This window comes from Sardina pilchardus, chromosome 12, assembly GCF_963854185.1.
Source record: "Sardina pilchardus chromosome 12, fSarPil1.1, whole genome shotgun sequence".
Classification (NCBI taxonomy): domain Eukaryota; kingdom Metazoa; phylum Chordata; class Actinopteri; order Clupeiformes; family Clupeidae; genus Sardina; species Sardina pilchardus.
This window is the reverse complement of record NC_085005.1, coordinates 22,856,240-22,869,632: the sequence shown is the minus strand read 5'-3', so window position 1 is coordinate 22,869,632 and position 13,393 is coordinate 22,856,240. Positions and strand designations below refer to the sequence as shown.

Here is a 13,393-nt window from a genome sequence, read left to right as displayed (position 1 = left end):
AGTTTTTACACAGCTTTAAACAACAGTTCAGAGGTTTGAGAGAGAAAGAGAGAGTAGGGGACTAGTGAACGCACAAAAGGAAAAGAAGAGACTTTTTGACCAAGCAAAACATCATAGAAAATGATCGCTACTTTTTGCTTCGCTAAAGAATCACAAAATGATCATTTCTACTCTTATTTATCAAGTGGATGATAATAATGTTTTGATTATTCAATATGTAACATGTTCAGTCCAGTGACAGTGTTTGGCTAACCTCATAGATAATTGTCATGGCCGCCACAAAGCAGCCACAGCACCAAATTGTCATGAAAATGACAGAATGTGACAGCAGAAACATAATAATAGGGTTCACACCGAGAACGAGAACGATAAAAGCGTCCACACTGGCCAACGATAAGAAAATTCGGTAACACTTTATATTAGCACACACATATTCACCAGTAATTAGCTGCTTACTAACATGTATATTAGTAGCATACTAGCCATTTGTTAGTCATTATAAGTCACTAATTAATACCTTATTCAGCAAGACCTTATTCTACCCTTACTAGACCCTTAATTAAGAATTTCCCATATGTAAGCTCCTAATTACCCCTTATTCATAGTTATGAAATAAGTTGTTGCATATGAATTATGACTTAAATATACATGGCTCAGTATGGGGCTTGTAAGGTGGTAGTACAACAAGAACAGTTATTCACCCCTAATAATACTTATCAAAGATGGTCTATTCAAACTGAACTAGACACTAAACCACATGTGCTAATAGTGTACAAACAACTTATAATTAAGTCTTTGTAATGCCAAATATGTTCCCTATTCTAAAGTTGGATCTTTGTTCACTAGTAATTCACAAATAATTTGGCACTATTAACCCCCATGTATGTATACTGCCTCATACTAAAGGAGAAATCTGGTGTGATTCAATCCTCAGCTCTGCTGTTTGAGGTCAGTAGGGAAGAATAAGATGCTGTCCGTAAGGAAAAGAACAGAGAATTTGATACAACATACAGTAGACCAAATAGCAAACCCACAACTTATTCACACCGGAAGTCTTGTGACCCTTCACACTTAAAAAAATAGTTTTGAGTTTGAGACTTTTGAGTACTCAGGAGCCAAGAAAGTTAGCATACAAATATATCCAGGTTCGCCTTTCTCGCTATCTCGTATTCATTATATATTTTGTATTTGTGCTAACTTAGCTGTCTGCTTCTTGTGTAGCCTACTATGTGCTGTAATACAGTTAATAAGTGTGAATAGGAGGCAACTTTAGTTTAGGGAACACATGGGGGTTAATAAGTGCCAAATGAATTGTGAATTAAATGTGAACAAAGACACAACTTTAGAATAGGGAACATATTTGGCATTACAAAGACTTAATTATTAGTTATTTGTACACTATTAGCACTGGTGGTTTAGTGTCTAGTTCCATTTGAATAGACCATCTTTGATAAGTACTATTCGGTGCGAATAACTGTTCTTGTGGTACTACCACCTTACAAGCCCCATACTGAGCCATGCATATTTAGGTCATAATTCATATGCAGCAACTTATTTAATAACTATGAATAAGGGGTAATTAGGAGCTTACATAGGGGAAATTCTTAATTAAGGGTCTAGTAAGGGTAGAATAAGGTCTTGCTGAATAAGGTATTAATTAGTGACTTATAATGACTAACAAATGGCTAGTATGCTACTAATATACATGTTAGTAAGCAGCTAATTACTGGTGAATATGTGTGTGCTAATATAAAGTGTTACCGAAAATTCTCTCCTCGTTTTAATGAGGGTCCTGATTGGCTGTTAGCTTTTTATCATTCTTAAAATCGCTCTGACAGTGATCAACAACGATATCGTTCTTCATGTCGTTATCATTATAGTGTTAACGTTATCATTCATATTAACGCGAACGATATTTGTTTATAGTTATTGTTATAGTTATCGTTCTTGGTGTGAATGGCTCTTTAAAAGGAGCCGTGGGAGAGCTTCTAGAAGTGGTTTGATTCAAAAAGAAATGTCAAAGCGGTGTACACATAACAGTGTATGTAGGTGCTGGACAAAAGGTGGTGCAATATGAAAAAGTTTATGGAAGTCTGCATTTTCTGCTCACTTTACTTCAACTTTTTATCATAAGTATTTATGGCACTAACTGTAGTAGTTACTGTATGTCATGATATGATTGTCTTATGAAGCAGCATTCAAGTTAAGTTCTCCTAGGGACCTGTCTCACTCATATGTCAAGTGGACAGAGATGACAAGGAGCATGGTGAAACAGAATGCCACTGTCAAATCATCCCACAGTCTGTTTACAACACAATTTTGACAATTTAATAACAATTAACAAAAGATTCATTCGAGTCAAGAATTTCTCTTTTGTCACCCTTGAATAGAAATGTAAAGATGGGACTAGAAAAGTTGTCCACTGCGTTCTTGAATTTGTTTTCAGCATTCCAGTTCAGATTGCTTTGATATTATGATTTATGGTCATTTGGTCACAGATTCTCTCTTAAAGGCTTTGTATTGGATTTGGCAATTCAATGCCGAGGGAATATTTAATCTCCAGTCATTGTCATTTGTCCTTGTTGGCAGTGCAAAATTAGTTCTGTATATTTTTTCTTTTGTTTCATACAAAATCAGGTGAACTGCAGCTTAATGATTTAGCTACCTCCTAGTAAGATCAAAGAAAAGACAATAGACCATCTGATCCATTCAATTCAGTGACATTAACTCCTTATCCTTCTAGGGAATTAATTATTAGACCTCAGATCCCCCTTACATTCATTAACTGAAACCCTGAACCCGCTTATTGTATGGTCGCCACATTTTACTGTAAAGGAACTTCACCATTTTTTCATATTAAACTACGTTATTCCCTTAACTAAGATACAGTTACACGAGTAGTCACACGACCAAGTATGGTGAGACAAAATAAAACGTGGTGCATTTCTAAGCAGGTAAAAGGGATAACTATTTTGTGTGGCGGAATAACTTTGAGAGCACTTAGGAGTGAGGATATTACTGCGCAGAGTCTAAGTGAAACTGAAGGTGCAAGAGCACTTTTTCAAGCAAAAAAGCTTTTACCTGCTTATAAATGCACCACGTTTTATTTTGTCTCACCATACTTGGTCGTGTGACTACTCGTGTAACTGTATTTTAATAGGGAAAACATGGAGGTGTTTGGTCGCTTCTAACTTCATCTCTGTTTGGATCCTAATGAATGCATTGGGCTAACTAAGTGCTATCAAAGTTGCGCCGCGCGCTAGAGCCAGTGAGTGCACACATTGAAACGTGAGAGGTATGTATCAACTCGTCTTAGTTAAGCGAATAACATAGTTTAATATGAAAAAACGGTGAAGTGTTCCTTTAAGGATATCACTTTGTGTATCCGTGCGTGTGTGTGCGCGCTGCTGGTGTTAAAGTTACTATAGTCTCATCTTCACATTTCTAAATGTTTTGATTTTTTTTTTAATTCTACATTATCTTAAACAGCTAAGGTATATATGAACATGAAGGATTTTTATTCCATCAGTATTATTTTATATCTGCACAATTCAGTGTCTAACAGCAAAATCTCTACACCTTTTGCTCTCAACATATGAGTAAATATTGTAAGATAATCGGGGACCGGCGTTTGTTTGTCTGTCTGTTTGTTTGTCTGTCTATCTGTCTGTTTGTTAGCAAGATAACTCAAAAACGTTATGGATGGATTTCCATTAATTTTTCAGGAAAGGTCTGAAATGACCCAAGGAAGACACCATTACATTTTGGGAGTGATCTGGAGGCAGGATTATTTTTAATTAAAGGACTAATTAACAACATTACGCTATAAGGCTGTTATGTTTTTCCCCCATGCACTTGAATGGAGGTTGTGATGTCGCAATGGCCTAGGCCAGCTGCGCTCGTTAAGCTCCCAGAGTAGTTCTCGGGCTAATCAGAACACCAGTGAATCCAATGGTCTCAGGTTCTAAGCATACAATCTGACTCTCCCTGAACTACACATCCTGTTGAAGTGTTTCCTGTGTGTCAAAATAAAAGTCACAGCCATATCTCTAATGCTTTGCGCATTATATTATCTCTAGAACGGCTTGACGCACATGCTTCAAATACATGCTTGATACGAGTGTTTGTATGGACTCAATAAGGCGCTTGGCGGAGGTCTGCGCTCTTAGAGTGCTTTTCTAGTTTTCTTTATAATGTTCTTCTCTTGAATAATAATCTACCTTATGTCTGTTTAACTGGATTAGGTCATGAGCTAGGCTATATTAAGGCCTCTAAGAAGGCATTCTCAGATAATTCAAACGTGACATTCGCAACTGTAATGCAATACACCCAAGTCAAATACAGCTGCATTGTTTATTCATAGTCCATTATCTTTCTGAGACGTGCACTATTCCATCCAATCAACATGTTGCTTGGGACCATGAAGAGATGTAATTTGATTGGCTGGTTAGCCAAAATAACAATTGTAAATTGTACCTTTGATGGGGCTATGTGTAAAATTATGTAAGATTTGAGTTGTTCTGAACAATTACGTTCGTGCTAGTTCACATTCAATTGACTTGAGTTGTATTGCATTGAAGTTAAAATGGTATTACAACAGATTGTGATATGAACTGGGTCCAAAGCCAGCTGGATTATATGCCAACTTTGGTCAATATCTGAGCAACACAAGGCATAGGTGATTCTGACATTATGTTATAACGGATATTTATTCACATTTGGTTGTTAGTTCAAGATAATGAGTGGATAAGTGAGTAATCTGATAAGTTGAAGTTCGACCCAAAACAGGCCTCAGGATGTTAACATCATTCTTAAAGAGAAAATTATTCCTATATACAAGTGCCAAAGCTCCGAAATAGGTGATCTTTAGTCAAGATTGTTATGAATAAATTGATCTAGCATATGCACATTCCAACTACTGTATGCTATGATCATAGTATTTATAAGTATTGAAGTTGTCCAAAAGAGCTCAAAAGTCTTTAATAAGACATCCTATTTTGTGTATGGTGTTTTGTTTTCAGTGTCAGAAAAATGTTTGTGACCTTGTCTTGATTTTTTTTCGCACAGAATGTGGATTGAGTATCATATAGTTCTTTAAGAAGTAGAACATACACGGGTATATCAACCACCCTGTCTCCCCTTTATCCCTGAGAGTTTAACATGTTGTAAATTTAGGGTAAAACCCCTCAAGTGTGTGTGTGTGTGTGTGTGTGTGTGTGTGTGTGTGTGTGTGTGTGTGTGTGTGTGAGTGAGTGTGAGTGTGTGTGTGTGTGTGTGTGTGTGTGTGTGTGTGTGTGATTCCCCATCTGTAATTGACTAAAATGGTATCAGACAAGTATACTCAGGGTTGTTGGCCTGCATGGTACAGTATGAAGGCATATTCATGTGCTTTGATGAAATGTTGTCACATAAAAAGTGTCTTGGCTTCTTTGTTTTCCTTAATAGGGGAGAACTGGGTAACATAAACATAACATTGTAGTGTATCATTGTTTTTTTGTTTGTTTGTTTGTTTGTTTTTTTCTGAAAGGAGTGGGCAGGAGGCATGATTTTCAATAAAGTACACCTGTCAGGCTCGGCGCCAGGGGGGGGCCATAGGGGTCCAGGCCCCCCCAAACAGGTCTCTGTGCCCCCCCAAACAGAGTGCTCTGTAGTAGATATTTGCAGTATTTTGCCCCCTCCCCCCGACAGGTGCCCCCCCCGTCGATGCTCATAGCCCCCCCACTCGTTGCTCTCTGGCTCCGAGCCTGACACCTGTAGCTTCCTGCACACTCGCTCGTCTATTTCATTGTGTGTGGCCTCACCATTGAAGGATATGTCTCAGCAGAGCACAGCTCTACCAAGCACGAATCCTCGACTTTGAGAAATAGCCCAAGACTCATCAGACTTGTATGGGCTCAGAGAAAATCAATGTTTCTTTGAACCCTGTTCTACCCTTCCGAATGTGTTCTTCTCAGAGCAACGTGTCCGGAGAATTTGTACACAGTATGATATACTTCTCTTTGACCATTTCATTTTCTTTTTGAAAGAAAGCTCCAGTGCTTCCTACATGGTCTGTCAAACAAATATGCGTTTGCAAAGTGTCCCTGGTGTGATGTCTGCTGAACGATGGAGAAGTGAATGTATCATTTGCCGTGAACAAATAAAAAACGGTGGATAAACCACTTGGTTTACATGGTGGCATTTGCTTGGAATTATGTGGTCAAAAAAAGTTATTTTAAAGGTGAACTCTTCAGAGTGTCACCCTGTCTCCTGGTTCTCAGTAGCATGACATACAATGTATAGCCTACTGATATTCTGACATACAGCACCACATTATCCAGAATTAACGTAAGCTGTAAGTGTATTTCAAGATGTGTGCTGATTAGTATGTGGCCTTGGTAAAAAAAGAAATAGTAATAAAAAAAGAATTCTCATTAACTTAGAATGAGTCCTTAAGTCTATAGCTACATAATTGGGAAGTAACCTCATTATGACCGGCCATGTTGTGCCACCATATTGATAGTGGCCTCAATCACATATACAGTATTCCACCATGAGTTCTGCATTTAAGTAGCAGCGAGGCCAGAAGACAAAAAAACAACTAAAATTCAAAAACCCAAAATCAACTGCTAGAAAGTTGTTAGATCAGGCTAACATGTTTTAGACTAGAGGAAGAATTTTGTGAAATGGAAGATTGTGAGTAATGTGTATTATTCAGCCTACCACAAGACAAAGTTAATTAGGGTTTAATCACACCAAGGACCCTACAATTGTGACAGCAGAAAAGAAGGATACATTCCCAAAGGAAAATTTCTGGTCTCAAAAATGTATTTTTTTTGTGTGTCACCAAAAAAAAATCAGCTCTTATTGAAATCTCACTTAAACTGGACATAGACTGAGACAATAGGAAGGACGTTTCTTAGCTGTAAAATAGTTGACTTTCCGTCATGGTTTTCGTGCAGGCTGGACTGAGCTTCTTATCCAAACATTACAGCTTAGGGTTACATTCGAACATTAGCTTCCCTTCAACGGACTTGCTAACTTGCTTTCTTTACGGTAAACCAACGTTATTTACAAGGAAGTTGTGTATTTGTTGTGCCTTCTATTTTTATGTAGAAAATACAGAAGCAACAACGGCGACACAGGACACATGTTACATGAAATTATGGGATTTTTAAAAAAAATGGGTGAGATGACATATCAAACTTTGCTTTCCTGAGTTATGGCATTGCTCAGATGAAGACCAGATTTGTTCATACTGGAGGTCTTCTTTACCTAATGAAAAATAATGCAGCAGAATTGCAGATCTGAGAGTCATGTTTGAGGAAATATTTGAAAATATATGATATTCACATGAAATACAGCCATCATTTGATACCACATTTCATGTAACCATGGGATTCCGCTTTTTTCATTGTTTACTATTCAATTTAAAAATCTGCTCCAAGTTTTCTCATACCTACAATGGGATTGATATAATATTTCATATTATCAGTGAAATTGACTGAAAAAAAACAACGTTATTAATTTTTTTTATTAATTTCCTCTGACAAAGTTCAAGGCTTCAAACAATCAACATTCTAGTCATGTGGAAACATGAGGATGCATGATGATATTTCCCTCCAGCAAAAACCTACAAATCAGTCTTTTTCCACACACAATGCCCTGACTCATCATGAATCATTCACAGTCCTGACCAAATCTAAGTAAATTATGTACATGCGCACACGCACACACACACACACGCACACACGCACACACGCTCACACGCTCACACAACCAAAACAGAATCCTTGGGTCTTCGCTAAGAGCTAAGTCAATGGCTGCCATCATTTTTACACTAATTAGAGAAGACACTCCATAATTGAGACATTTAAGAAAATTAAGGTAATTAAAGAGGCTGTTATTTTAAATATGGCATTGTTCTTCCACCACTAGCATGTTCTCATTCTCTACTAGCTTGTCAACGTCTCTTGATCTTACAACAAGCAGTGGGAATCTTACAGAAAGCCTTGTCTGCATGGACACCTGTGGTTTTGCCATTCAGTGACAAATCAATGCATTACAGTTTGTAGGCCATGTCAATGGAGGTGCCTCTAAAAGCTTTTCAAAGACAGCGAAGATTATTAGTGATATTGATGTTTTTGAGAGGTTACTTGATTGATCTTTAAATCCCTAAGATTCCTTAACCCCCCCCCCCACACCAACAATGCTAAACTGTCAATTGAGATCCACTAAATATGTGTCCCGATTAGATCAATGTGTCAGTGGAAGAGGAAGAGGAAGAGGCAGCTTAGGCAAGAGGCACAGGCAAACAGACCCTCCTGACAGGTTACTGTTACAAAGGCAGAATTAGTGCTCTCTCAGTTGCCAAAGAGACCACACAATGGAAAGTAGGGGCTGATAAGTGCTGTTGACACAGTCTCTAGCTGACCAATCACGGGCCTCTGCAAGGGAGTCTGACTTGGATCCGGCCTAATGTGGATTACACCTCAAGCCTTTATGGTTATTATCCGTTTTGGATGCGTTATAGTGGTCACGAGGGTTTGTTTTTTTATGATGAGGGTTTTTTTTTATGATGATGAAGAGATGAAAATGGGTAGAAAGAAGAAAGAAGAAATGAAGGAAGCACACGCAAGAAACAGAAGATGAGGAAAGAGGGAAACATAGGAGAAAAGCACGACAACAGGAATAACCATGACAACAACAACAACAGGGGAGTAATGCTAAGCCAATGAATGTGTGCGACTGGGTCTAGGCCTGCAAACACACACACACACACACACACACACACACACACACACACACACACACACACACACACACACACACACACAAGAAGTAGACTCCACTGTTGCAGTAGACTCCACTGTGGTGTAGGATGTATAAAAGTTCGTACCACCAATGGGGTGAGACACAGAAAAGAAAGTAAGTGTGTGTGTGTGTGTGTGTGTGTGTGTGCGCGCGCGTGTGTGTGTGTGAGAGTGAGAGCGAGCGAGAGGGAGGGGGGGAGGGATGGAGTGTGAGAGAGTGTGGAGATTAGAGACAGAAGGAAAGGAAGCAAGTGAGTGAGGGAGGGAGGGAGAGAGGGTTGGGAAGAAGACAGCACTGAGTGAAGAACGCGATGGGAACATCGCGGGAGGAAAAGGGAGAGAGACGGAGGGAGAAACCTGCCTCCCATCATCACACTTTCATCCGCCGAGCGGACCTACTGTACAGTACGCCAGGGCAGGGTCAAGGGGTCAAGAGGACAAAAGGTTCTGATCCCGTCCCCAGGGTGGGGCTGTGAGTTGAGGGGTGTTTGAGCAATCGCAGATCTGACATTATACACAAAAGATCCTCAATTGAAACAGGGTATTTTTGAGTGCAGTACAATACTGATTAAGGATGGACAAAATTAAATGTCAATGAGGAAGTTGAAAATTAACCAACATTTTGGTATTTCAGAATGATGCCAAGATTTGGTTCAGTGGAAAGTTGACAGGGCTACACTATACTGTAGCTTCATTGACATCACACATAGAAAATAGCTAAATGTCACCAAAATCATGTTCAACCCAAAAAACTTAAACAAAGTCCCCATACGTAAGTATCAACTGATCTGATATTTCAGTGTTTTACAATGACGGCTGCCGAGTCAGAAATCCACTTCGATCCATGGACAGAACTACACATTAGCCTATGAACAATTTATCTTCCCTTGTTACTTCAAACAAACAGCCATTAAAGTGTTCAGAGTGATGGCAATGAGGAGTACGCTTTCAGAGCAGTTCAGACCAGCGAAACGAGGCAAGTCTATTCCGGCTTCTGTATTAAATCTCAACCCCTGCTGCTACAAAACATACAAAAACATTTTTCTCTCTAAACACTAGTGTCAGAAGGCCACAGCAAATTCCAGCAGTCTAAATATAGCCTGTGTGTTTACATGGCCTGCCGATTCTTCTCCAGACTCTTCTCGATGCTGTCGACGACCTCCACAGCTGCCTGTGGGATTCTGGTCCCAGGCCCGAAGATACAGCACACCCCACTCTCGTACAGGAACTCATAGTCCTAATGAGAGAGAGAGAGAGAGAGAATGAGAGAGAGAGAGAATGAGAGAGAGAAAGAGAGAATGAGAGAGAGAATGAGAATGAATGAGAGAATGAGAGAATGAGAGAATGAGAGAGAGAGAGAGAATGAGAGAGAGAGAGAAAGAGAGAATGAGCGAGGGAGAATAGTAGAGAGGGTGTTATGTTAGAACATGAGCGCTACTTAAGAACAGAGAAAGGGATTTGGTGATTTTAAAAGGTTATTATTTTGACACTTTTGCCTACATCAGGATGGGACTGTGAATAGCAGTTCATAGAAAGTTGGTTGCGATACTGCTGCTTGCAAACATGCCTTCCTAAAATGATGCATTCCACGTCTAGGATCAAATTTACCATTTTAAGAGTCAGTTTTAGGTCAAATGAAAGGGACAAAAATAATTTTGAGCTTTGGAAAGAATAAATCCAGTTCTTAACACTGCTGTTCCCACCTTCACTTGTGTATTACTGTACCACTCACTAAAAGGATCAGCCCATTTTATATATATATATATTTTTTTTTTTTTACTTTTGCTGAGTCATGTGTTCATGTACGCCTGTGCTTGAAGAGTGACATTCTACATTCTAGACCTCAACCTCAACAAACCCGAGAAGCTTTGAAAATGCACCACATTTTCAATCAATCCGCTTGTTGACAGTGGACAGCTGACAAGTAGTGATAGCTTCAAAACCTTAGTAGAAATTGGATTGCACTAGGGCAGCGCGATCCTGTACAAAATGAGAATTGCAATTTACTGCCTTAGAATTAAGATCACGATCTTATGCTATGTAGAATTCCATCATTCCATTATCAGAATTCCATTATTTCTTCCCCTAGGGCAGGGCTCTTCAATTAGCGGCCCGCGGGCCGGATCCGGCCCCCGAGATACTTTGTAGTGGCCCTTGAAGTGTTGGCTGATGTTATATATGAGCAAATCCTTATGATCGGTAGCAGACGTAAATAGCTGGTGGAAAACACGATAATGGAGGTGCAGTGATAGGCTACACTGCGAGTAGCGCCTATAAATAATGTTATGTGTGGTGCGTTGACGTTGTAGGCTACTTTGTTACTGGATATTATATGTACAAAGAGGTGCCTTAATTGGCATGTTGACGTGCGCCAAATCCAAGCTGTTTTCCTCAAAGCATGAAGCATTTTTGGTGCATGAAATCTCAGCGGTAGTGTGCCTCTCCAGTCCAAGCAGATCTTCGCGAAAATATTCGCCACTCGTAATGTAGCTATTGGAGCAAATAGGAGTCGGTTTAAAAGTTTAACTTTGGTGGCATCAGTTCTGTTGCATGCTCTCACTCGCTCTGAAGTCCTGCAGCCACTGCACCTCAGCCAATTGCACGTAACGTTTTGACCGAGTTGAACATAAGTTCCATTTTAGCTCAGTTTCAACGTAAATTGCCACTACGTTGGAGTATTATAATAACATTTAGCGGGTTGCACCACGCAAATAGTTTCAGTGTGAAACTAATACACATCCATCGCCTTGATGTCAAGTCCACTGTAAGTAACATTGATTTGTGAACACGTTCATCCAATTTAAATGGTGGGAACGTTAAATGTGTTGAGAAGAGTTACATATGCGACCGATTACGCACATTTAATTCATTTAAACACTGTTTGAAACCTGTTTGTGCCCATTGGAAATTGTAAGGACCTAGCAGTTAGCCTACTGCGCAAAGCTCAGATTCCATTGTTGTTAATGTTAGGCCTATCACAGATTTCATATTAGCCATAGCAATGCAGATCCAGTGTCACCTTCCCAATGCCTACCACTGTGGTAGTCTGGGCCTGTGGCAGAAATATTCCCAAAACACAAATACAACAAAATAACCACAAAATAATTATGCTTTTACAAAATGCAACATATTAGCAATATAGATCCAGTGTCACCTTCCCAATGTTGGCCTACCACTGTGGTAGTCTGGGCCTGTGGCAGAAATATTCCCAAAACACAATAACCACCAAAAAACGATATTATCAGAGAATGTCTAATAAGGGACGGGCTCTGATATTATGCATTTACAAAATGCAACATTTGAACACCCATATTGGTGCTATTGTAGTTTATTGTATCTACATTTGTACGTAATTACTCATATTTCAAGCGGTATTTCTCCGGCCCCTCAGTTGTGATACTTTTCATAAACTGGCCCCTATTACAAACTAATTGAATAGCCCTGCCCTAGGGGATCAATAAAGTATCTATCTATCTATCCATCTATCTATCTATCTATCTATCCACTAAGCTGTAGGAACGCAACCAGTAGGGGGCGATGAGATTACCTTCCCTCCCTTTTGCAACTATAGGCGGTTTTCCACCGACAGTGGACCTGGTGTTGGACCTGGTGTTGAACCGGTGCCGTTCAGAATCCTTTGAACCATGGTGTTATCTAGTGAACCAGCCCGCATGTTCACCAGTTTTGACTACTACTAACGACCTCTCCACTTCCACAGCGAGACTGCGCACACTGACACACATAACCGGGTTAGCACCTCTCGTCAGTGCCTCCACACACTCTGTCTTGCCAGCAAACACTCAATACACTCAATAATGAGGGCAAAGGCACGCACTCCAAGGGTCACACAGGCCAAGCAGCTAGATCGGAGGCAGAGCGCCGAGGAATTTCGCAAACCACACACACAGAAAGCATGAGAGAGGCGGCTGCTATTTATGCCCTTGAGAGATAATGAGCACATTACCACTCACAGGGCACGGATCTCTGATCTTAGATCAAGACCATAATCTTGCACCACAACTCAAACAATATGCCCTCCTATCCATTAGCAGAATTGAGGCGGCCAACCTCCACCGCTATTGCATCCCATCATTCTCAGGAGGCTGCTATAGTGGCAACGCCAGTTGACAGTCTGGTTTGGCATCTACCATTATGAAATGTGAGGGTAGACGACCTATCATCAAGTTCATAAAGCTTTCAGCTAGAGGCAGAACTGCTACTATGTGCATCTGTGTTGTCAGTGTTTGTAGAAGGGTCATTCCGTGTCAAATCAGATGAGGCTGTTGCCTGACTGTCTCCGATTTTTAATCAAACCTTGGCTACAGTATATCATGAATGGAACCCTAATCCAAGGCCGTTTAAATATTTCTGTTCAAATCCTATGTCTACCTTTTGACTATGTTTCTTGCGTATGTTTTCAGCCCTTGGTATTATTTTAGTCTCTTTGCTGCCAGATAACACATATTAGTATTATGAAAAGTATTATTCATAGCCAACCCAAACCTTGTAGGGTAGAAGGCTAACAAGTTCTCAGTATGACTAAACCATTAAAAGGTTGTTTTCTATTTTCCATTAAGTCCTAGACTTGCAAAAAGTGGGAC

General features: G+C 39.8%; 1 protein-coding gene across 2 annotated transcripts in view; it reads right to left on the bottom strand.

Moving 5' to 3' along the window:
• Positions 1 to 7,495: 7,495 nt before the first annotated feature.
• Positions 7,496 to 13,393, bottom strand: part of mmut (methylmalonyl CoA mutase) — a 40,327-nt gene continuing 34,429 nt past the window's right edge. For both annotated transcript variants that reach the window (XM_062550232.1, XM_062550231.1), the window contains exon 13: positions 7,496 to 10,029. In XM_062550232.1, the coding sequence (XP_062406216.1) occupies positions 9,901 to 10,029 (129 nt within the window). In that variant the 3' untranslated portion in view covers positions 7,496 to 9,900. The remainder of the gene's footprint in view (positions 10,030 to 13,393) is intronic.